Below are 26,600 nucleotides of genomic sequence, written 5' to 3'. Positions count from 1 at the left end.
CTAAGGATTTGAAGTGTGTGATCAAAGGCTAGCATGATCTTCCATACCATACTGGCTCTTTTACTGTAGGGGGATACTGAAATCAGTATCTATCACCATGGTATAACAGGACACTTGATGGGAGTGAGGTAGGAACCTTCTTTCAAACACTATCAGTGTTTTGATATTTCTTGCCCAAGTCCCAAAGCCAGTCTCCTGTTAATTAAGTGCATCACTTTTTGCTCCTGGAATAAAGAATTGGAAGAGATATGAGCAAAACGTACCTTGGCGTGGTCCTCGTTTTCTACGGAAGGCTGCTCCTGACTGTAAGGCCTCCATCAGACTATCCATAACTCCAGTTTCATCTCCCTCTGCAAAACAAGGCAAAGGTGGTTTTTCAAAACAAAATATTTTGTTTTCAGCACTTCTTTGCCCACCCACACCTTCTCACAGATTCCAGGAACATCATTGCCTATCCTGCTCTCATATAAAAATTAAGTATCAGGCCACTCACAAAAGACTGCATGGAAATGTCACTTTTTAGATGGTGCAAACTCAAAGTGAAGGGGGGGCTGAGAATAAGATTTTATACTGAACTAGTTTCCCTTGTTAAAAAAAGAGAAACATTCTCAATTTAAAAAAAGGATCTCAAGGAACAGGGCCCACAAGATGCTCCTTTTTAACATGCTTCCTCTCTGATATTTGCAGGGAGTTCTTTTTATAACATGGGAAGGCATTTGAGTGTGTACTGTATGCCCCATGCATGCAGTCCAGAAAGACTTCTACCACACATTTGTTTCAAGACCAAACCATAGGTATACCTGTTTTTCAAATAAATTTGGTAATTTCGCTATAAACAAAGTTATGCACTGGCAACAGTGAGAACCATCCCTTTTTTGTCTCAGCCACCTATCATATCATTGCTTTAACTAACACTGGAAGCGAGCAAGGAGGAGAAACCACCTTAAAGCAGCAAAGTACCAGGAAGGAAAAACATCACCACAACCCCCCCCCCCTTCCTGGGCACGGAATAAGGAGGATTTCGGCCATTCCGTCCTAATGCTGAGGAATCCCCTTGCAATGCACAGGTCTGGGAGGAATCTCCTTTTAACACAGACACTCCTCCTCCCCACCCACATGGTGCAAGCTGCTTCCTGGCAGGCTCCCAGCCCTTTTTAATGGGCCCAGCTGCTGCCTTATTCCACTGCTTTGATGTGATTAGCACCCCAAGGGCATTACTGCCATCCCTTTTCCATTAATCTGCTTTTCACTCTCTAGCAGTACTCTAGCCTCTAAGGAGATTAGCCAGCCTGCCTCATCTGATCTCCTCGCCCTAGCAACAGGCATGCTCCTTGTCCAAAGAGCATGTGCCAATTGAGCCCCTGGCCTTGTTCCTGCGGCAGAAATTGGGGGCACCGCCACTGCCCTTTCCTGTCCAGTGAAAACCTGCCCACATTCTTGGGAGAGAACCATCAAAGCTGTAATTTAAACATAGACGAGGGAGGAGCGTTTTTTGGCATCCCTTCATATAGCAGAAAGGAAGGCACTAAGACCTTGGAGTGGAAATATGGCACGACAATTGCTGTTTCCTTGTTTTTAAGGCCTTGTGAATCTAATATTATGAAGTCAAATACTCCAGTTTCCTCTCTGCCTCTTTTTTTCCCCATCTAGCCTCCAAATGTTTAATGTCTCCAGTATCCATGTTAAATAAAAGGTATCTATCTGCATGATTATAAAGGTTTATAACACTTTCCATATTCCCTCTGTCCCCCACTCATGATAAGCCTGGTACTGAAAGTGTTAACAACAAGTTCATGAGCAGCTCTCCACATTTTAGTTTCCATGGCAACAGTTCCGATGAAACATAAACCCATAAAATCACATTAGAACATCTGTTGGGTGCTTTCATGTAGCCTGAATCCATTGTTCATAGTGCCACCTGCTGGTCACATAAACTTGCTACATCTAACCTATATTTGTGGCCGTCAACCTTTAAACTACCCTGTTTTCCCGAAAATAAGACCTAACCTGAAAATAAGTCCTAGTATGATTTTTCAGGATGCTCATAATATAAACCCTAGTTAAGTGAAACCCTGCCCTCCACCATTGTGCAGCAACCAGAGAAGAAGAAGTGACTGTATTTGAATAAATGTAGATTGTTGTACATGAAAAAAAATAAAACATCCCCTGAAAATAAGCCCTAATGCGTTTTTTGGAGCACAAAATTAATATAAGACCCTGTCTTATTTTCGGGAAAACACAGTAGTACTTTCTACCTCTTGCATTCTGGAAAAAATGCCCAAAGAAATGGATCCTGAAGAGGAGCCACTATTCTCAACTGCAGACAAAGAGGCCTAGACATCCATCAGCTAAAGATAGGGTGTGGTGTGGTGGTGGAGTGCTTGAAGCCCTTGAAACACTGATTTTCAAAGCTTTCACCAAAAAATCTCTACAGAATAGGGTTTTTTTTTTTAAAAAAAAAAAAAAGGTTCTGTGTGGCTCAAGAACATTCAGACACACAGCTCATCCTGTGGCACTGTCCTGATACTGTCCTGATGAAATCACAATTAAACTGGCTTCTACTCAGCTGCTCAAGCTTACAGATCTGATCTAAGCACAAGGCAAAGGAGTACATCCAGATAATCTTTACTGGCAAATATCTTCCTGGCCAGGCACTGTATACACACAGCCTTCCCTCTGGTGAAACCTCTTGCACATGTGGCATGCATCCATGCCGGCAATGACAGGCCATCAGGTGCCTTTGAAAAGAGACCGGCTTCCTTTCAGGCAGACATTGTCTTTAGAAGAATACTATTAAGGGCGGGGGAGGCTTAAGTCTCTCCTTGAAAGGCATTCTTGCAACAAAGGAATCAGGAGCCATCTGGCAACCTAACATGGCCATGTGATTGATGGTAGAAAGGACACTAACGATGAGCTGGCTCTGCTCCCCAAAGCAACAGACTAGGCTACCCATCTGCATGCCAAAAGATGCAGGAGAAAACCAGCAACCACAGGCAAAACTTCCACGTCTTTTATTTTCCTTTCTGCCCCTTCATCTCGATTTGCTACAGTACCACATGCTTGAGCTTCTCCAAGGACTGCACAAAAGCAGCAGCCTGTGCAAGCAGGAGCCACAAGCAGTCAGAGGCTCAGAGATGTGCTTATAAAAATGCCCTCTTAAAAAGGAAATGCTGCTTGCCAACCCACCCACCCTGTGTAGCAATGGAGAGTAATATAAGTGCAACAGACACTGAATGGAAAACCCTCCAGGGAGCTCTGCTAGGTTAGACCAATGATCCATCATCCACTGCAGTATTCTGATCCTAACAGAAAAACAGAATGCTGCCTCATACAACTCAGACTCTTGGTCCATCAAGCTCAAGACTTACCTACACAGACTATCTAGAATTGCAGATGGGGGGGATCTTCCATCTCCCCATCTGGGGATGCCAGGAATTGAACCTGGGATCTTTGGGGTGCAATGCTAAGCAATGAGAGAGCCCTTCCACTGAAGCCAGCCAGGTGCTTCCAGGAACCCCACAAAACGAGCAAGAAGGCAACAGTCCCTTCCCTCATCTATCCATCAAGGACAGGTACCCAGAAGTTCCATCAAGCCATCATGACAAAAAGCAGGGTATGGCTAGTACACCTCTTCGCTCCTTTGATTTGACAAAAGCTCTGACGCTTCATTTCTAAAGCTTAATGAAACATGGTGGGGTGGAAGAACAGAGAAGTGGTTCCTATTCTACAAAAATTAGAAGTTGGCATTAAGCAAACAAACAAACAAACTTGAGAAGTAATTCAGCCAGAACAGCAATAGTTCTCTGTTATGGACCTTTCAAACTGACTTACATCTTTCCTTAACAAGGCCAGTGCTGTTTCTCTGCAGATATATTACACACAGTTTTGTTTCACCACAGTAACTTGAGACAGGATAGTTGGGGGAAGGGGGAAGGAATGCAAGGGGAACCATAAGCCATGTCACTCAGTACAACTTCAACTTGCTCAAAGGCAAGGATAACAGGCAGGAAATTGCAGAAGGCAGGAAACAGGCAGACAGGGATAGTAATTGAGTCCATATGTTCTGACAAAGGAATGTGTTTGGTCCTGGAGAGAAGATTGCGCCTGCATGTAAGAAAGTCTCATAAAATAGGACAGCATAATAAAACAATCTTACAAGAGGCCACTTGAGTGGACTGTCAGAACCAGCTCCTCAAAAACTTTGCACTAACACTAAAAGTTACAGATGGTCATTAGGCATGTGAACTAGCACAGTTTGAAATGGGCTAATGGAATAATAGATAATATGGCCTTCATTCACACCTCCAGATACCCATGGCAGAACAATGGAGGGCTTGATAGAATTTGAACTTAAGAGCTAAAAAAATATTATATCTGTCAGTTTCACAGAAATGGGTGGGAGAAATAGGTAAATGAGCATTCAGCAGCTAAGGAACAGCTACTCATTTACAGAGATAAAATAATTATCAGAAGAAACTTCGCAAATGTCTCAAGGGGCCTTCCAAGTCCAGAGAAGTTGGGTTCAATACTGAATTAGTAGCTATCACAGTCTTCTGCAGTTATTGAAGAGTTACATCTTTATTATGGTATACATTTTTGCAGATTAAGAGTTGACTTCATCAGAAACATGACATCTTAATTTGGTTGCCAGTTATATGGACACAGAAGGGTGTGGAGAAAAAAGGATATGAAGAGTGGAGTCAGAAAAAAGTGCTGTCTGTGTAACAGATTACCTATTTGATGTAGATTCCACTCCACAAAAGATTATACTATAATGAATTTGTGAACGTTAAAAGATTCCCTAAGGTTGCTTGATGTTAATAGTGACCTATAGTCTTCAAATAATCCTAGGTAGAGAGAAAGGTTGAAAAGTACCGTTGTTTCCTAAAGCTGTTTCCACCGAAAAAGTTTAAAAAGTACTGTCAGTGATCTAGAAGCTCAGCACTTAGTAAAATAAAATTTTATTTATCAGTTGAACAAAGTTTTCACCTCTCTTTGAAAGCAGACAAATGAGATTAAGTATTGGAAGGAATTATAAAGGATTTAAATGTCATGGAAAACTAGAAAAGGAAAGGAAGAAGACAGAAGATAGCCCCAAAAAGACTACACCATTTCAAAGTCGAGAAAGAAACTGGAGAAAATACTAAGAGTCCATCTGAAATACCAAAATAAATTCCTTAATCATTATAAATTGATTATTAAAAGCCTTTATACCGGAACTGTTGCACAGAAAACACTATTATGTAGAAAACTGCACATAAACTTAATTTGAACATGCACAAGAAAGCAGGGGTTGATCACAGTTCTTGCTCCCAGACACAGAGGAAGAGGTGCTGCAACTGTTAAAAATGTGACTCTCCAGGCACATCAGTTCTCCTCCTCTTCTCTTGCATGTATCTATAACAACATTCAGAGCAACTGTCCCTCTGAATAACAACTGTTGTGGAGCCAACAGTGCAGGAAAGGCTGTTGCCTTCATCCACCCTGTGAGGCTGGGAGTATCCTAAGGGGCACTCCTCAGAGTGTGCTGTCCACCTCCTTATGTGAAGATACGGTGGGAAAGATGACTACCCAGAAAAGATCTTAGAAGAACTATGCTTAAGTGAGAAGGGGCAGAGAAATAGGGAAAGAAGGAACCAACAGAGGGTGACATTTTGGCGGAAAGAGAGGGAGATATAAAAGGAGGAGAGGAGGGGCAATTGGGATTAGGAGAGGAGGAGGCCTGTTGGTTAACAGAAGAGAAAGATGAACGCAATTCGGTAAGAAACAGTGCAAGAAGATCTGTGGACTGGGGAATGGACTGAGATGGAAGTGCCTGGAGACTATGCAGAGAAGGAGTGGAAAAGGAAAGTACATCGCAAACCACCTTATTGGGGTGAAACTGAGAAAAGAGAACAGCAGAAGAAATGTAGACTGGCAGAGAGGCACAGAGATAGAAGAATAGGGGATGTTCCAAAATTCCTGGGAAACCCCGTGGAGCGAGTCCTTTCTCACCGAGATTACAACCGAACCCAGCAAGAAGGGTTGGGAGCCTCAGGTGGGCAATGTAGGCTAAGCACTACATTATACAAAGAGTCAGGCATCCCATATAAGTGGCAGTATCAAGATTTTAGTTCTATGCCTCTACCTGTTGAAAGGGATTTATTGTGGTTTGATGATAAGGCAGTTGAAGATATCTCTGAAGCAAGAGGTTGAGTCGGTTACTAATGTTAAATATAACAAGCTGTCGAAAATAAAATAAAATAAATCTCTGTGAGTAACGAATGGTGCCCAAGAGCCATCTATGGTGGGCAACACAGTAAAGGAAGAAGAGGAAACCAGACCCAATCTCACACACCCACCTTGCAATTTTCAATTGGCACCCTGGATGGCCAGTGTTGAAGAGATAATGGTGGACAATGGTTCTAAGTCTAGTAGGCCTCTTTCCTCAGTGGAGAGTTTCCACTGAGGAAAGAATTCACACTCTTACAGAATAAATCCTCATGCACAACTAGAAAGTCAGTACCATAGTGCCAAGATCTGTGGGTCCACTTATCTGCACCAAGTCTCACTTCATCAAGCTATTCTACAGTACCTGCATTCATGTCGATCAGTTGCTCTCTCTTCTGTTGCTTTTCTTGTCGTTCTTTCTCTGCCTTTTCTTTGGCTAGTTTAGCCCTGCGCATCTTCTCTTCTGTCTCTTTCCGCTTCTGGTTGTCCTTCACAGCTTGCTAAAACCAAAACACAGCTAAGAATGTTAGACAGACAAAGGGGAAGATTAGAGCAATGATCCATATCATGTCTTCTTCTCAAGTATTATATAATTTTTTCCAAAAATATAAGACATACATTTTGTTTGTGAAAATCCCACAGCGCAAGGCTGCTGATGTCATCGGCCAGGGAAATTTTCTGGAAATTAAAACATTTCCCAAGGCCCCTACAGGTCTCAAGTAATCCCTTTCAAGTTTTTGGAACCTGTGGTGGATGAGGGATTACAGGAGAAAGTCTTTAATTACCAAAAATTGCAGCTGTCAGTGAAGACATCTGAGTAAGAAATGACCCCCCCCCCCTTCTTTAGACATTTAGTCTCCTGGGCAGCCTTCTTCTGCTTCATCCCTGGGGATGATATTAATCTAACACGTCAGAAGGGTGTCAGGTTGGAGAAGAACTCAGATGTGGATCTGAGGACTTCAATGAGGAGCAGAAGCCTGACAAACAGCAATTCTAGTGCACATATGTGCATGATAACACATTTTAAGGGACAACCACTAGCATCTCTTGAAGAAACATAGCAAGGGCAAAATATGGAACATCTACAACAGAGGATGCCCATCTCCCAGTGAGCACTTGAGAGTGCCTGGAAGTACTTTGCTGTCTGCTGCAGGAGGCTGGAACAGAGTGACAACCTGCAATAAAAAAATGATAGATGGGTATGACGCTCACTATAAACATATTTCTGAAGTTGTGCAGATCGGTGAAGAACTCTTCAACAGATGTTTTATTGGTGTCAAACAGGAAGTATTGTCCTAACTCCTTATAGAGGTTTTCCATGTTTGAGTGCATCATCCGTAGCTTCTCGTATTGCTCTTGCGCATCCTTAACAAAGCTGTAAATCTTGAGTCAAAGATCACACATGATTGTAAAGGGGCATAATTATTTAAGTTAACTGGTTCAATGTCAATGTTGCTACAAGTTCATTTTTTTTGTGCTTTTGTAATGCTCATGAACATTCACATATGATTTCTATTCAATCTTTCCATCCAGGTCCACTCATACAAAACATCAACATATAGGCCAACAACTTCTTTCAATATTTATATGAGTATGGAACTCCAAGGAAAACTGCAGCAGCAATCTGATGAACTGCCACCCAACATGCAGACAGGCACATGACCAACACCTCATCAGATCACAATGGCAGCTTCAGCTGTTGAAATTCAGTATACAAATATATTAAACTGGAGAGTGGCCATACTTAAAGTTGCTTTACCCATACAGTACACTCTATCCAAACAGTTCCCAATCTTGGGTCCTGAGATGTTCTTGAACTAAAACTCCCAGAAGCCTTCACCTGGGACTCGTAGTCCAAGAACACCTGGCGGCCCAAGGTAGGGAAGCACTGCTCAGTCACCTAAAAGCCAGTACTGATTAAGCAACAGTGGCCATTCTCATCATCTTTCGTACCATCACATTCTTTTGACTGCTGGCAACTAGAGAGTTTGCTGGCTGGTCGCATATAAAAAGTGTGCTCTTTTCTTCCAGGTCTGCAGGGCTTTTTGATGCCCAAGGCAGAGAGGGAAGGAGGAGCCAGGTGACGCCGCTGAGCCTAAGGAGAGCTGCTAAGGAAAGACAGGGGAATCTTCTCAAGCTGTCATTTTTACTGAACAACCTTATCTCAGGCTGCAGGGCATCTGCAAAGGTACAGAATGTCTTCCTAGCCACCAGAACTAACAGTTATTAATATAGTAATACGTTAAAGCATTATCTTTTGCTTCCCAAATTGGCACTATGAAGACTTGCAAATGGGGCGTGCAGACTATGAGATTTTCATAATGAAAAAAATAATCATCTTAAGTTAAAAAAAAATTGGCCTGAATCCTATTAGCATTCCTGTAACTTACTGTGGCAAATGAAGCTACCTGACAAGGTGCCAGGGAACATCTCAGCTGTGCAATCAGGCATGGGATCAGGCACACAACCAAGACATGCCCTGGCACCTTCTTAATTAGTCCCAGCAAGTTATGCAAGCCTTATGCAAAGACCAAGAGGACCCTGGACTTCATTTTCAAAGTTTGTGTTGTTTCTCTTATTTCTCAAGGTGAATTACATTTTTATTAACATTTTGTGACAAGAAAAAGGTTGCTATTAGAGATGGGCACAAACTTTGGTTTGGAGAGTCATGCTGGTGCCACGCGCTCCCTTTCCTTGCCTCCCTGGCCAACGACCCACGCACCAGTTGGAGCACGCTCCACTCCTCTCCTCCGCATCTTTGGCTGTTCGACCAGTCTCCAGCAGGAGCACAGGGTGGCCTGTCCCTGCCTCCTTCTCTTGAGCGGGTGATCAGCCAAGGGGGCGGGGCAGGGCTCCTGCCAGAGACTGGTTGAACAGCTGAAGAGGAGCATGCACTGGCTGGTGAGTGGGAGGTTGAGCCAGGGAGGCAAGGGAAGCGGACACAAGGCACCTGCGGTGCCCATTGTACGAAGTAGCACAAACCTCTGAGCCAATGTCTTGTCCATCTCTAGTTGGCTTAGAGCAATTCTTATGAATTAATGATCCCCAAATGGCCGTATCATTAATGGCCCTACTCATTTCTTGCAAATTAACAGCCATGGTTCTCTTTAGTGAGACAGATACTGTATGTTTTCATTTAAAACTGAAAAGTACAGACTGCATTTTCCTGGGAACTACCAGTCTAAGGATTATGAGCACGCTGTGCTTGCAAACAGAAACTGAGCTTCACTGATACCCAATTACAGCTGTGTAGCTGCCATCTTAGTTGGGTGCTCTCAAGACAGCGACAGGGAACTAATGAACGACAGGATGCTCCCTGAATGGCAGCTCCCATCATACCTTGCCATTGGCCAAGCAAGCCAGAGCTGGCAGGAGCTGCAGTCCAACAACTTTTACTAGACCGCAAGCTATCCAGGTCTGCCTTCATGACTTGGGCCTTTTCCAGAACGGTTTTTAAAAGTTACATATCTGCTCAGGTTTTCAAAAAAATAAGATGACCTCAGAGGGCCTCTTGATCCTCATACTGTTCACAGGATTGCTTCTTCCACACACTACTCCCCACTGTTTCCCTATGCAGTAGTTTTGAAGGATATAGTCATTTTCTCTACAAATTTATCCTTCTCTTCTGTGGTGCTGGGGAAATTGTCAACATCACGCTGCACATCCGAGATCTGTTTCTTCATTAGGTCCAGACTCTTCCGTAAATTTTCAGCAGAAACTTCATGGTTTGTGGAGGGAAGGGGGACAGAAAAAAAAAGAACACAGGTATAAGAAACAAAGATTTATCTTCATTTACTATAGACACCTACTCTCAAGCAAAGCAAGAGGACATGCAAATATCCCATGGGAGAACCTCTTCCATTAGACCAAGAAGCAGAGCTCACTACGATAGACTTCTCGAGATGTGCTTCCCCACTCCTCTAAACTCTACTAGAAAAAGCAGTGCCTCCCTACAAAACCACAGCCACAGAAGGGGGAGCACACCAGTGCATTGAACAAAAAAACATACAGAAGGGACAGCTTGCTATCCTTTCACATGACTAATATCCAAAAGAACACACTGGTGCCATATAATGTGAGAGGCTAGATGATGTCCTTAAAAACAGAAATTCATAATTAGCGCTAACGTGAATAAGATGCTATTTGTGTAAGGCATTGAAAATTGATTGCTTCACTCCTTTTTACAAGCAGCCTTGTGCCTTGTGCCTGTGCCTTTCACAGATACTATGAACAAGAACATGTAATGTTTCTGACTTTGAGCCTCGGAGCAGAAATAGCAAACAATTGTAATCTTTGTAGAAAAATCCAGCAGTAGTTGCGAAAATGTTCTGACCAAAAATTATGTTATCTTTATAAGCATACTGGCAGAAAATGCAAATCAAAATTCCTTACTAGCACCAGTAGGAAAAAAAAAAGAAAAAAGTATCTATTTCTTATTTCAATCACTGTGGTAACATAATGCTTTCGTATATGTTTTGGTAATGTTCCTAGTAAACTATTTTTTGATAACATAAGTCAAGAGCCACAAGAGCCTCGTGGCGCAGAAGTTAAACTGCTGCACTGCCACCAAAACTGTGCTCACTACTTGGGGTTCAATTCCAGGTAGCTGGCTCAAGGTTGACTCAGCCTTCTATCCTTCCGAGGTTGGTAAAATGAGTACCCAGCTTGTGGGGAGGGGGGCAATGTGTAGCCTCCATAATTAACTTGTAAACCGCCCAGAGATTGCTTGAAGCGCAATGGGGCGGTATATAAGCAGCACGCTTTGAAAGGTAAAATGCAGGTTTCTAACACTGAAGCTAACTGGATAGTTAATTTTTTCATTAGATGCTTAGTACTTTTGATAAGAGGCTGAAGCAGTACTTGGAAACAGTAGAAGTTTTAATTTTATGGACAGAAACTCGGGTTAAAGAAATAATATAAAGACAGGCAAAGCAAGTAGACGCTACAAAACTTATTAGCTGAGGTAAAATTAAGCATATTGATGGTACTGATTACAAAATTGTATATAGTTAATTAGACAGAGGAATACTGCATATACTGGCAGGCACTCTACGCCATCTACTAGAGTAAGAAATATTCTTCCTTCAGTGCATACCAATAATTATTGATTAATAGTACATATGCACCAACACTGTCATCCACTACAGAAGTGAAAAAGAAATTCTACGACAATCTGGCAGCTACTATCAAAAAGGCCCTGAAAGAGAGTCACTGTTCATTCTTGGAGAATGACTTTAATGCTAGAGTTGGTGCTGATCACAATTCTTGGCCCACCTGTCTATGCCGTTTTGACATTGGGAAGATAAAAGAAAATGACCAACGCTTGCTGGAGTTTTGCTGTTATTACGGTCTTTGTGTCAGCAACACATTATTTAATACGAAGCTTCAGCACAGAGTTTCTTGGAGACATTCAAGATCCAAGCATTGGCATCAGATTGATTTGATCTTCATTAGACGTTCTAGCCTTCCTAGTATTACTATCACACGCAGTTACCAGAGTGCTGATTGCAATACTGATCACTCCCTGGTGTGTAGTAGAGTAAAACTGTGAACAAAGAGATTGTATCACACGAAAAAGGAAGGAAGACTACATATTGACATCAGCAAGACTCACGATCAAAGAAAAGTGCAGGAAACCCTTCCAGGCCCGGCTGATGCAAATGCACCTGAATGATGGGAACATTTCAAGAACGCTGTGTATAACACTGCCTTGTCCACATTTGGCAAAAAGACCAAAAAGAGGGCAGATTGGTTTGAAGCCCATTCGGAGGAGTTGATGCCAGCCATCAAGAATAAGAGGAGAGCTCTAGCAGCATACAAAGCCTGTCCTAGAGTGTACAACTTGCAAGCTCTTCAAGCTGCTTGTAGCCAAGTCCAACAGGGTGCCAGGAGATGTTCCAATGATTATGGGCTTCAGCTCTGCTCTGATACAGATAGCAGCGGACACAGGTAACATCAAGGGAAAATATGATGGAATTAAGCAGGCTTTAGGTCCAATACAGAAGAAATCTGCTCCCTTGAAGTCTGCTATTGGCGTGATCATCCAGGACTGAGAAAAGCAGATAGAACGCTGGGTGCAGCACTACTCTGAGCTATATTCCAGAGAGAATGTAGTAATCGAAGAAGCATTAAATAACATAGAGTGCCTGCCTGTCTTGGAAGAGTTGGACAGCAAACCAACCTTAGCAGAAATAAAAGCGGCCTTGGATTCCCTCGCCTCCGGCAAGGCACCTGGAAAGGATAACATCCCTGTTGAAGTGCCGTAAAGAGATCATCACCACAGAACTATATGGAATCTTTCGTCTTTGTTGGAGGAAAGGTGGAGTACCACAGGACATGAAGGATACAAAATCATCACATTGTACAAGAACAAAGGAGACAGGGGTGACTGCAATTATTACCGTGGCATCTCTCTTCTAAGTGTTGTAGGGAAGCTACTTGCCTGTGTCGTGCTGAAAAGGCTCCAGGTGCTTGCAGACAGAGTCTATCCAGAATCAAGGTGTGGATTTTGAGCTAATAGATCCACCACTGACATGTTATTCTCCCTCCGACAGATGCAGGAGAAATGCAGGGAACAACAGCCACTCTTTGTGGCCTTCATAGATTTCACAAAGGCCTTTGATTTGGTTAGCAAAGATGGCCTTTTTAAAATATTTCCCAAGATTGGATGTCTACCTCGACTCATTATCATCATCAGGTCCTTTCGTGAGGGAATGAAAGGCACTGTAGTTTTCGATGGCTCAACATCAGATCCCTTTGACATCCGAAATGGAGTGAAACAGGGCTGTGTCCTCACACCAATCCTTTTTGGGATCTTTTTTGCTGTCATGCTGAAGCAGGCCTTTGGAACTGCAACAGAAGGTGTCTATCTCCAGACTAGATCAGATGGAAAGCTCTTTAATCTCTCTAGACTGAGAGTGAGGACCAAAGTCCAACTGAAATGCATGTGGGACTTCCTCTTTGCTGATGATGCAGCCATTGTTGCCCACTCTGCTGAAGACCTCCAACAACTCATGAATCATTTTAGCAAGGCCTGCCAAGTCTTTGAATTAACAATCAGCCTGAAGAAAACAAAAGTCATGGGCCAGGGCTTAGATTCACCTCCCTCTATTACCATCTCCACGCAAGAATTGGAGGTTGTTCATGACTTTGTGTCCCTTGGGTCAACCATCTCTGACATCATCTCTCTGGATGTCGAGCTGGATAAACGCACTGGCAAAGCAGCTACCATGTTCTCTAGACTCAGAGAGTATGGCTCAATAAGAAGCTGACGACATATACCAAGATCCAGGTCTATAGAGCCTGTGTCCTGAGCACACTCCTGTACTGCAGTGAGTCCTGGACCCTTTGTGCACGGCAGGAGAGGAAGCTCAACACCTTCCATATGCGTTGCCTCCAATGCATTTTTGGTATCACCTGGCAGGACAAAGTTCCAAACAGAGTAGTCCTATAACAAGCTGGAATTTTTAGCATGTATACATTACTGAAACAGTGATGTCTATGTTGGCTTGGGCATGTAGTGAGAATGGCGGATGGTTGGATTCCAAAAGATCTCCTGTATGGAGAATTAGTGCAGGGAAATCACCCCAGAGGGAGACCACAACTGTGATACAAGGACATCTGCAAGCGAGATCTGAAGGCCCTAGAAATGGACCTCAACAGATGGGAAACCCTGACATCTGAGCATTCAGCCTGGAGGCAGGCGTTGCATCATGGCCTCTCCCAATTTGAAGAGACCCTTCCAGCAGGCTGAGGCAAAGGGGCAGTCACGAAAGCAACACAATCAGGGAGCTGGACAGGGGACAGATTGCATTTGACTTCAGTATGGAAGGGATTGTCACTCTTGAATTGGCCTTCTTAGTCAAACTAGACACTGTTCCAAGTCCTCCATACAGAGCACATTACCATAGTCTTTCAAGACTGAAGGATGCCTAACTAAATGCTTATGAATCTTTCTAGGTAAATAATATTTATAAACCTTTACTATATATAAGTGGCCAAAATTTTACATTATTTATACTGTTTCTTAGAATTTATACTTTTCCAATCTTAACTTTCTCAAGAGATTTAAAAATATATGAATGAGATTTGTGCTAGTAAGTTCATAACTGAAATGAGATTTAAATTAGGGACTTCCTGCTTTGTATGATCAGACACTATGCTTTAGCTATAAAGCCTATACAGCTAATGTCTACCGAAGACATTTGAACATATTAGCCCATTCTTTGGGTTGATCTTTAGCACTTTGATCACCAGGTGGTCAGAGGAAAACTTGAGAGGTGATGAAAAGATAGTGCAGGAGCAATTGCAGGAAGAGTGCATGTTTTGTTTATCATAAAGATATGGGCCAGGAGGATAGCTCTCTATTGTAAATTCCAATGCCTAGTCACTGAGCTAAACATCTGTGGCCAGTGTTCTAATGTTTTCTTCTCTGTCCTTCCTTCCTTCCTTGACGGGCAATGGTTCAATATAAACAGCCAGTCTTTCATACAAGAAAAGCACCAGAGCTGGACTTAGAAAGGAAGGACAACAGAACTGAATGAGAACGTTCTCCTGCCATTCTGCTCAGAAAGTGCTCTCTCTCTCCTTTCATTTCCCCTCATTTCCAGTCATCCACACAAAGAAAGTAGCAGTCCAAGTTGTTCAATTTTGCAGAGAAATGCAAAATGTCTTGTTCTTACTGATTTAAACAGAAAAGAGTCATCTGCCAAAACAAAACAAAAAAAATTCTAAGCCATTAATCTCTTTTCCCTTAAAATGATACATATTGAAGATTACGCCTCTCCTGTTCTCAGCTTCACAGTCCTATTTAAGGTGATGAGAAGGACTCGTGATGTTTAGCATTGATGAGGCTACTAAAAAGATGAAATGCTCCTCATTTTACCAATACTATGGCAGAATAGGTGGAGCCACAGGTAGGGAAGCATCTACCTTGTTTGAGTGGACTAATGAGTGTTGAAACTTGGCCTTCTCACTCCCAAACACACACAATCCCAATCACAGCATCTTGTATCTTATATCCTAAACTGACACAAGCAGTGCTGACTTCAATCCACGTTGACTTCAGTTCACAGTGATGTGATCCTAATGCCCAAGATGACTGGCTTATACACTGTGATATCATTATATTTATCCTGATGTCTGATTAGCTGGGATTGTGGTGTAAGGGGGGAAAAAGGCTGAAATGGTTGCTCAGGGAACAGTTAAGTGCACACAAAGATAACCTTCACAGGGCCTTTCATGAAATATTCTCATCTACATCCCTCCCAGAGAATCTGTCTTTTTTTCTTTTTTCTTTTGCACTTAAAATATTTGCCTGAAAACATTGTTGCAGCCTTAGGAAACCTTCCCAAAAATACCTTGGCAAGCCTTCTCTACATGGATGAGTTCATCAGGAAACGTCAGCACTTCAGGATACTGCAGCTCACACGTTTCAGCCAAGAAGTGCAGCAAAGTCATCTTCTGGTCAGCTGACTTTGTGTCTCGGAGCTACAAATATGGAGAGAGTGGCTATGGTGAGCCTTGCTCAACACAATCAGTTCTGGTCTCTCCCCTGACCCCAGGCTCCTCAAACACACCAGTGGCTGGTACAGTCAGCACAGGATAAAAAGATGTGACTCTGCCTGGCAAGACTCACCTTGCAGAGGAAACTGATATTGAATCCAAAGGCACCAGCATTCATGGAGCCAGAATTCATGTAATTGCCCACCAGGAGGATGATGGAGAGTAGGTTGGAAAAGCTCTCACTCTTGCGGACCTCCTCACAGGCTGCAGTCACAGCAACAATCTCTGGCTTGATGTTTTCCACCTGCTCATTAAACTGTAGCTTGAAGAGGATGGCACTAAGGCGGGACATCAGACGGGGAACTGAACTAATCTGAGAAGGAAAGGGGACAGAATAACACGGTCACACACAAAGGGAGGAGGAGGAGGAGAAGGACAACAAGAAGGAACCCAGGTGGTCTGAAGGAGAAGGAAAAGAAGAGAAACTCTGTTTTTCCATGTCGCAACAGCAAAAAAAAAATTAGCACAGGGAGTGGGAGAGGAAAGAATCAAGTAGCATACTGCTCTGAGGATCTGCTTTGGGAAACACTACAGCTTCTGCTCAATAAGACTGAAATGAATGAACTTGCAAACATTATGTTGAATAAGTAATTACAATAGTGGAAGGATGATTAAGAACTTACTTGTTTCACTTTGATCCATGACCTTTATGGTGCTCAGCTCTAGGGACTGAAATGTCACAGGTATGTTTTATCAGAGGAAGTTTCTGTACAACCTATATCTTAAGCTGGCTTTTGTTCAAGACTCATTTAAAACATATGGGGGAGTGGACAGAGGTTGCTTGCTTGCAGCTGGAATTCTCACCATCACGCTTGCACATTAGTGACACACCTTCAAATCCTCTTTCAAGGCAAGGGCTCCACTGTTAGTTTCCTGAGCCTGAGAGCTTATCTTAGTTTTCCACCATGTTTTTAAGTAGGTCTACAGAGAGAACAATGCTTCCTAGCACATGCCTCCATCTGTCAAAATTCTCCTCTGCTCCTGTATAAGGTTCCAAAGGCCTGGAGGTACAAAAACACTAGTAGAAAATAACAGGAAGTCTCAGTTTTGGGATGAATGTGTGGAAAATTATTAGACACAAGGCATCTGTCAGTGCCTAAATTTTTTCCAGTTCCCAAAAGCTAGATGACACAGAACACACAGATGGCCATCATCATAATTAGAGATGGGCATGAACATTGGTTTGAAGGTTTGTGCTGGTTCATATGCACAGAACCACAGGTACCCAACGTTGCCTTCCCCTGCCTCCTTAGCTTGATCCTCCACTCACCAGCCAGTGCACACTCCTCTCCTCCTCCTCCTCCTCCTCAGCTGTTCGACCAGTCTCTGGCAGGAGCACAGGCTTCCCTGCCCTGCCTCCTTGGCTGATTGCCCACTCCGACAAAGAAGGAAGACAGGCAAACCTGTGCTACTGCCGGGGACTGGTCAAACAGCTGAAGAAGAGCACTCTGAATGGTGAGTGGATCAATGGCTGGGGAGGCAGGGAAAGGGAGTGCACAGCACCTGTGGTGCCATATGTACAAACCAACACGAACCTCCAAACTGAGGTTCATGCCTATCTCTAATTGCAGTTGCATAATCCATCATCATCATACATTGGCTGAAATTGTGTTGTGCAGTTATGTAAACGGGATCAAACTGCTGTAGGTTAAGAAATCTCCATAGGCATTATCTCTTTCACGGCAACTTGCACGGATCAGTATGCAATACATAATGTCTACAGAGATTTCTTAACTTACAGCAATTTGCTTCCAACACTTATGCCATTAAGACAAACTGTGTAACAGGATTTCAGTCATTGTTTTTTTTAGCTCCAGGATCCTCTTTTCAGAAAGTATACACTATGGATGGCAGTGCACAAAGTAAAAGTAAAGAGAGAGAGACAGCAAAACAGTGGAAGGAGAAGCCAAGGTCTGATTTAAAAAAACACACACAAAAACCCATAATACATGGGTACATAGAAATTCAGCTGCTGCCTTGCAGCAAGAGAGGCAACTCCTCTCTCCCTCTTCAGATGCAGAGGGCAGGTCACTTACCACAACTCCAAACTGCTCAGGCTCAGCTAGTTCACTATATTCTCCCTTCAATTCTGCTATCATCTTCAATTTGTCTGGTTCTGGCATTAATTTAATGAGGTTCTGAAAGAGAAGTGAAAGAAAAATGCAGCTGCTTGTTCAGCGTCAAAGTTGGAGATGGGTGGGAATAGTGCCCAGAAGATAAGCTGGTGCCTGCTGTCCTACAGGATAGCTTTTACTTGACGTAGAATGGAGGTAGTTCTTTCAGAAAATGGCTCCCTCCCATCCACTTTCCACATCCAAGAAGGAAAGAAAATAATGGAGAATATTCAAGCTTTGCCCACCTGTACCATGGACTCAGTCAACACAGCTTCATTCACCTCCAGGATGGCATTTTTTATTTCTTCATAAGGCATGCGGAAGGAGCCCAAAAAAATTGCTGCCAAATTCAAAGAGAAGCACAGGTAAATCTTTGGGCTTTCAAATCCTTGGATCTAAGAAATCTACTTAATACACCTGAGGCCATTCAGGAACACTCTGCCGTTCTCTTGGTAGTGCAGCCAAATTCTCCAAATAAATTACACTTACAAAGGTTTTGTGCATTCTTCGAATCCAGCACTCGCAACTCCTTGACCTTCTTCTTGGCTTGGCCCTTCTCCTCTTCATTCGCCGGCTGTTTCTTTGCTGCAGGGCCAAAGAATAAAAAACCTTAGCAACCCATGGAACCCTCTTTAAATTATCCAGCATACAGGTTCTCCATAGTTACAAATCTGCCAAGGCAACGCTAGCACCCTCACCATAACACTTGTTAGAAACAGCAGACATCAAAGTCCAAAAGATGCTTTCCCCATTTTCACCCTTTTTTTCTCTCAACTTAAAACACAGCAGGATTGGAGAAAACTGTTGGAATCCAGCAAAAGATGATACTGGAATGAACACTCCAAAACAAAAGGCACTGCTTGTATACAGGCATAGTTCAAAAGCAAAAGCAAAAGCATGCTGCTTATATACCGCCCCATAGCGCTTCAAGCACTCTCTGGGCGGTTTACAATTTAATTATGCAGGCTACACATTGCCCCCCCAGCGAGCTGGGTACTCATTTTACCGACCTCGGAAGGATAGAAGGCTGAGTCAACCTTGAGCCGGCTACCTGGGATTGAACCCCAGGTCGTGAGCACAGTTTTGGCTGCAGTACAGCGGTTTAACCACTGCACCACGAGGCTCTTAAAGTGTGTGTAGTGAGAATAACATGGGTGTATATGTATGCTCAGGGATGTGGTGGCGCTGTGGGCTAAACTGCAGAAGCCTGTGCTGCAGGGTCAGAGGACCAGCAGTTGTAAGATCGAACCCACGCAACGGAGTGAGCTCCCATTGCGTGGGAGCTCCTCACCAACCTAGCAGTTCGAAAGCATGTAAATGCAAGTAGATAAATAGGTACCACCTCAGTGGGAAGGTAAAACGGCATTCCCTAGTCACGCTGGTCACGTGACAATGGAAACTGTCTTCGGATAGGCGCTGGCTCTATGGCTTGAAAAGCGGGATGAGCACCGCCCCCTAGAGTCGGACACGACTGGACTGAAAATATAAAGGTAAAGGTTCCCCTCGACATGTATGCTCTGCTTCCATACATTCCCACACATCCAATAACATGCCAGTGCAACTATTTAATAAGAATTCTGAATTATGTTAAATTTGTACCACCAATCCTGATAAAGCAAGATTCCCAGTTGCAGGGGTTCTGTAGGCACGTTCAAATGGATGAGTTTACAGAACCCTCTTCAGATCTTTGTTCTTCAACCACTTGCTGTTCAAGAGACATAACATATTTTCAAAACAAGCTGTGGCACCAACTTTCATAACCTCATCCCTTTGCACAGAGCAGCAGTTTGTGAGACAGAATAACATGTGTGGCAGCCACTACACAGGCTTTCAAGTGGGGAAGAGAAGGCTACCCTCCTTGAGTCTCTTCAAGGCGCATGTCACCTGATCTTAGGAACTGCTGCCACAGCACAGGAGAAAGAACTGGTGGACAAGAGATGCTATTCTGGAATAGAAGAGAGTGCCTTGACAGCTGCTGTTGTTAGAGACTTTAAGGAAGAGATCTATCAGGAAAGCTATAGTAGTGGGTTTGCTACACAGCCAGAATGTTGGAGCAGATTACATCTCAGCTCTATGATGCTGATGATTCACAAAGTAAGGCTGCATGTTCTTGCTGCCCCTGTGCTGACCATGTGTCATGGCATATACTCTCTTACTAGCTTATTATAGACAAGGGGCAGACAATGTGTGACCTTCCACTTGTTGCTAGACTGCAGTTCTCACCGTTAGCTTCAGGAGCACAGATTGATGGGCACTGCAGTCCAACAACATCTAGAGGGCTGTGCTCTACTCACCTCACTTGCAAAAAGACGTTCAAAATGCCAAGAAAGAGTAACATCTGGTGCGGATGGGTGGGTGGATGGGATTGATGGATGGCCTGGCAGGCCAACCACTGTGCGTGTGAGAGTAAAACTCTTTCAGACAGTTTATATACAGTAGTACCTCGGTTTACGAAAGTAATGTGTTAATGGGACATTAAAGCGAAAAATTTGTAAACCGAAATGTGGACTGCCATAGGAATGGGGGCGGCGCTCTAAACCTCCAGGCACAATGCATCCTGGGGAATGAGATTTTTGGTTCGTAAACCGAAAATTACATTAACCGAGGCGTTGTAAACTGAAGTACGCCTGTATGTTGGAAATATCTTATGCCAGAGATGGATAACCGGATACCATCCAAATGTTGTGGACTACAGTCTTCATAAACCCAAGGCAGCATGGCCAGGAATCTAGGATTTGGCGAATTATACTCAAAAATATCTGGAGGGCACCAAGCTGCCTTTTCTGCTCTGATGCTATGCCAAGTACATTATCCTACTCCCTGCCATCCCAGACTATGCAATGTACCATCTTTATGTCATAGGATCTATTCTAAGAAAGAGGGAGGAAAGATCCCCTTTCCACCCCAAGCACATCACCTATCTTTAGGCATAAAGTTTACTGAAAGGTGGAAACAATAATTCAGAAGTGTTTGCTCACATCTAACTGTGAGATGGGTAAATTCTAGGAATGGTCACAGGGGAATCATACTGCATAATCATAAAACACAGGCAACAAAGGAGGGGTATCTTTGGGATTAACAAGATCACAGATGCACTGGCAAAGAGCCTCTGTATTTATAGATGTGTTTAGGGCAACTCTGTAGCCCTTCACTAGGCTCTCAGAGATAAAAGACAAAGGACATGTATCCAAATTAAATATCATCTCAATGCAATAGGCTAACATTACATCAAGACCAAGGCCACTGACTAATAATGAATAACACAGTTCCTTGGGGTGGGGGGAAGAAAAATGGGCAGAATTCACTTAATGGTGCTCTCTTTAGCAGTTTATTCTCCTTGACACATGCGCATGCTATAGGTTAGAAGTATTATTGCTAAGGGTTCAGAGTCACTGACCTAGTTTTCTAGGCATCTGCATCAATGCACAAATTAAAGGTTCAGAGACAGAAAGAGAACATGGGCTGCTTTTAGCATGTATGGTCTGTGAGATGAGGAAGGTCTCACATGCCGGAGAGATTGGTATGAAAGGAAGATGGCCTGGCCTGGTTAGGAAAAGGTTTATTTCTTTAAACTACATTGTGGACTAGCTGGGCAAAAGGAATAAACAGATGTGCCTTTGGGGAGCTGGGATCAGAATCCAGTAAGCAGAGGTAGTATAACCTCTGCCAATTTTGAGTGCACGAACACCCTTTGGTACAAAAATATTTCCTGGACAATCAAAGACTGGTTGATAAGCAAAAGGCTATGCTAGACGCACAAACTATGTATATCTCCTTAAACAGCCTCTTTTCTACATGCAGGGAAGGTTATTTGTACTGTATCAAAGAACGTTTCATTATCCCAGCCTCTACTTGCACTGTGACACAGCCTAGGCCCAGATTTTACTGCCCGAAGGGAGACCAGGGAGAAGCTCATTTCAAACTGGTAAAAGAAAGCAGGAACCCATGGAAGCGTCTGGTTGACCAATAGGCCAGCAGGAATGATAACTGACAAGAAAGCCAGGCAAATCTTAGAACTGCAAAATTGGAAGGGACCTTATGGATTATCAGGCCCAGATCCATCAAGGGGGCAGAGTAGGGAATTGCACTCCCAACCTCTGGCTCTACAACCAGAAGCCTAGGACACCAAGCTAGCCAGCATGTGTGCTACCTTGCATATCAGAACAAGAAAGGCCTCCTGGGAGCTACTCTTCCATCAATACATCCTCGAATCCACATCATAATAAGCCCCACAGATCAAATTCAATGCATGGGTACAATCCTCTAAGAATTCATCTCTCTCAGCTTCTGGACACTGCAGCTCACACGGCCTTCATATTTTTCAAGTACTGTACATAGTGCCATGTTCTATCCAGATTCATTGCTAGAATAAACCTTCTAGGATTACAAAGGGGGCTAAAAGATCCCTATATTCTCTTGGGGCATGCACGTGAGTTATTGAAACAAAGTCTACAGTAGGATGGTGGTAGTGAAATAAAATACACATATCTCTCTTTGTATGGAAATCTAAGTTTCTATTAACTAGGAAAGCAAATTTCCATTCCAAAATTATGAAGTCAACAAGAAAAAGCCAATGATACAAAATACAGATACAGTATATAAATTACTTTTATCTTTGTTGTTGCCCTTAATGTTTTTTGTACCAGGCAAAACATTATTTTCTAATTTAGCTGAATAAGTCTGCAGGTTTTGTAGCATTATATCACAGTTAATTGAAGGACTGAATTCAATAAGAGCAAGCACACTATTCAGAATGCCAGCATTTAATATTGGGGTAGGAAAAAAGGGAGGGGGAATACTGATATATGCAAAATTTAGAACTAGTAAAAAGCACACAAACACACAACCTCTTCTGAAGCAAAACTTGTTTGCTAGAGCATATGTATGAAAAGAGTAAGAGACAGAGAGCATGTGTGCATGAGAAGGCAGAAAATTGAGCCATCAAAAAGCAGCAGCCTTTGACTCAGCTTGCTTCCCCCTCCCTGCAGACTCCTCCCTTCCTCAGAATTATTTTTCTGCGCCACAAACACAAAATGGAGTCTAGAGGAAAGACAAATATCCTTTCTAAAATGGCTGAATGCGGCAAAAGGAGACAAGGAATAGTAAAATAAGGCAACAGCACCATCTGGTGCTTGGAAAGTCCATATCTCTAGAAAATTTGTCTTTTTGCACTTATGAAGCAATGAGACTGAATGTGTTAGAAAATGTAGAATGCTATGGAACAAGAACATCATGGTGAGCAGCAGCTGCAACAACAACAATAATTATAAATGTGTGGAATTCCTTCTTTATAAAACTTCAATATGTCTAATATCAAGATCAAAGTTATATGCATATTTACAAGGTTTCTGAAGAAGAAGAGAGCCTTCCATTTTCTCTGCAGACAACCAGTTTATACTAGGAAACAACCCAATAAGCATACGAAGGTGCCATGTAATAACTCAGACCAATAGCCCATCCAGCAAGGATCAAAAGCTGATGTTAAAGGGTTCCTGCATGAATTCTTTTTTCTCTGCGAATAAGATAGTAGGATTTGTGAATATTATCCTGACAAGGGATGCTATCACTAACTGGCTGAAGGAGCATCTTTTTCTACACACAAAGGAGATGCTCAAATCCTAGTGGACAAAGTCACAGGCTAGGGATGCTGACAGAGCCAGCTCTGCCACTACAGGCATAGAGATTCTCCTTTCCAGGGCCTGTTCAGCCCGTTATTCGTGCTATGATAAGGTCCAGATGAAATAATGGTAATGTGTTATATGTAAAACTGTTCTGAAGGTTATCTAGAGAATCTAGAGGCTATATTTTGGGCTAATTGGGGCAGTGGGAAGCACAACAACTTCCCAGGAAGCCACTCAGTTTCTCAGTACAATTTAACGAAAAGGTGCAGCATGTCTAAGTCCTTCAAGGACACAGTTAGTACCATGTAACAGATTGGCCACATGGAAAGTGTCTTCAACATCTGAATATGGAACCCTCTATTTCTGAAGACCCCCTTGCGAGCCACAAACCTAACAAGGCTTGAGGCAGCCCACTCCTCAGCCACAAGGTTCAGGATAGAAAAGGGGCATCTATGCCACAAGGACGGCAGGATGGGTCACAGGAAGATCCAGAAATAAAGGGCCACATTTTATACAGAGATTAAGAAAGCACAGCAACTACCAACTGGCTTATATTATTAGCACCATTAAGATGGCACCAAATGACTCTGCACGAACACCTGGAGTGGCAGGAACAGATTAAAATGTATTTTCCCAACTCAAAATGCAGGACTCAACACACAGTTTAGTCATCTGGGTGTGTCTGTGAGGCCAAATGAGCAGATTGAGCTGCACCCCTCAAGACTAGAAAGGAAAACATGTCAGCAAATCTGAAAAGTTTCAGTCTAAGAAATTGGGGGGATACCAGTGTGATGCTGAATGAGGGGTATTCACAGACATGTTTACAGGACCCAGAACGGGGGCAGAAGCACAGAAGAAGGGGGGAAATCTCAGCTACAGAGGCAATGCCCTTATTGCATGATTAACTACTCATTGTTCCCTCTAACATAGCTGTGGGCACCTCTAAAACTTCTCTTAACACCACAGAGAGTTAAGCAGGATGTGGCAGTTCAACAGCAGATGGAAATCCTCCCTGATTATTACACTCACAGGTTTTCTCTCTCTTTCACACACACACCCTCTATATCAGGTTAAAAAGAAACACAAAGAGCCCCTAAATTGTAATCTGAGCTGCTGCTAAAGCTTTCACCCTGAAGGATATGTGGTACATAAAAAGAAAGCAGCAGATGGAGAAAACTCTGGCAGCAAAAACAAAAGCCTTTGTCTGTGGGAAAGAAACACCCTAGTTTTTTTCCTTTCTTTGTTTCCCAGAAACGAGGCCAGCAGGAAGGGAGGGGGAGCCAGAGGAAGAGGGAGGGGGGAGCAAGGAGGGGAGGAAGCGGCCACCGCCTTGATGACACAATGTCAGCCGACATCCTCCTCCAATCCGGTGGCTCTGACATCACGGCCACGACACCGAGCCAAAGCGGCTCAACTGCGCTCACCTGGCGGACGAAAGGGGCACTGCAAGCCAGGAAAACAAAAACTGGGGAGAAAAGGGGGGGGAATGCGCATTTCTCCCCTAAATACCCAGTACCTGAGCACTGTTTCACCAGCACAACAGAGGCACAGAAGTAACCAAGTCCCCTGATGGGAAGAGGCTATTCGGGATCTTTATAATCACCTTGTGCCTTTTTTAAAAAATGGACATATTCATCACACAATCACAGATGCTTAAGGACAAATCCCTTATTCCACTTTAATGGCCCTAAATTGCCAATCAATATTGATGGATTGGCACTTTCAAGGTATACCCATGATCAAAGATTATGCCCATGTGGTTGTGGTGTTGCAGCTGCTGGGTCCAAAACATATACCTTTCTATGCCACAGTTTTTAGAAGGATGTAAGGGACAGAATTTTGCACCTGATCTTGGACTAATTTGCTGGCAGATCAGAAACACACCTTGCAAAAGCACATTGAAACAGGGACAACCTTTCTGACATAAATGTTATAAACTTTTGAAACATTATGATTGATATAAAGCTGAAAATCAAATGCAGTCTGACTTTGTAATGACTATTACTACTCTCCCTCCCCCCCCCCCATGCACCTATTTACGGCTGAGAGCCAGTGTCAGGAAGTGGATAGTATCAGAGTAGACTCAGGAGACCTGTGTCTGAATCCCCACTTGATCATGGAAACCCACTGGGTGGGTGGCACTTGTAAAGCTACTTCTTAAATATCTCACCTAACTTGACAATTTTATTAAGACTGCTGTAAATCAGATGTGACTTGAAGGCACACAGCACACAAATATAGTTGACAAATCAGTATGTGCTGTTGTTATTGTTGATCTTAACTTCTTGGAGCAACTGCCTATACCTGCAACATCCTTTGGCCCCTCATGTCTCTGGGGTGTAGTGTTATCTTCAAATTGACAGGTTCTGCCAGTCAAGGGCAAATAAGAAAATAATGTTAACTGGGTTTCATATCAGTGCAACCAAGAAGTGGTAGTTACCACACTCATAGTTTGCATGTTCAGATATACAGGTGACACACCTCAACCTTTTAAAAAAATGAATGGGATTCTAAGTTTTAGCATAGGATAGCTTTTCTCATTATCTACTTGCAACTTATTAAGCATTACATTTTTAAAACATCCATATGGTGATAGCTTTATGAGGTCAACTGAAAAAGCACAAAATGTGTGCAAGTTTGTGAACTTTTTTGAGATGACATCTCAAGATCTCAAAAGCTCACACACATCTTTGCACCCTTTTTGTAGGCCTAAAAAGGGCATTACCCTAATTGTGTTTTGGAATTTTCTGATGGGCAACATAGCTACCTCTGATTTCTGTATGACACAAGCCTTCAACAGTATATAGCCAGCGTGGTGTAGTGGATACAGTGACAGACTAGGAACCAGAAGACCTAGAGGCTGAGGCATGGGAGCTTATGGGGGAATGGAAGTGGTAAAGCCAATCAGCTCTCTCACTTACCTTTGAAAGCCCTGTTAGGGTTGATGGTACACAACACACACTCAACAGTATGGACGTTACACAGTATTTGGTCTGGGACATTACGACCACAGTAGTCTCCACAAGTGAGTTTACAGTGGGAAAGGGATGTAGCTCTGCTACTTAAAACAAAGGCAACAAAACTTCTAATT

General features: G+C 43.0%; 1 protein-coding gene across 1 annotated transcript in view; it reads right to left on the bottom strand.

Annotated features, from left to right (window-relative positions):
• DIAPH1 (diaphanous related formin 1) overlaps positions 1-26,600 on the bottom strand; it is a 133,818-nt gene that overhangs the window by 15,723 nt on the left and 91,495 nt on the right. The window contains exons 18-27 of the mRNA XM_072998373.2: positions 23,524-23,535; positions 18,378-18,473; positions 18,134-18,228; positions 17,811-17,912; positions 15,848-16,087; positions 15,570-15,699; positions 9,804-9,928; positions 7,423-7,587; positions 6,575-6,710; positions 264-350 (exon numbers count right to left, since the gene is read on the bottom strand). Of these exons, the coding sequence (XP_072854474.2) occupies positions 264-350; positions 6,575-6,710; positions 7,423-7,587; positions 9,804-9,928; positions 15,570-15,699; positions 15,848-16,087; positions 17,811-17,912; positions 18,134-18,228; positions 18,378-18,473; positions 23,524-23,535 (1,188 nt within the window). The remainder of the gene's footprint in view (positions 1-263; positions 351-6,574; positions 6,711-7,422; positions 7,588-9,803; positions 9,929-15,569; positions 15,700-15,847; positions 16,088-17,810; positions 17,913-18,133; positions 18,229-18,377; positions 18,474-23,523; positions 23,536-26,600) is intronic.

This window comes from Pogona vitticeps, chromosome 4, assembly GCF_051106095.1.
Source record: "Pogona vitticeps strain Pit_001003342236 chromosome 4, PviZW2.1, whole genome shotgun sequence".
In the NCBI taxonomy this organism is placed as follows: Eukaryota; Metazoa; Chordata; class Lepidosauria; order Squamata; family Agamidae; genus Pogona; species Pogona vitticeps.
Note: the sequence above shows the minus strand (reverse complement) of the source record. Positions and strands in the feature narration are given on the sequence as shown.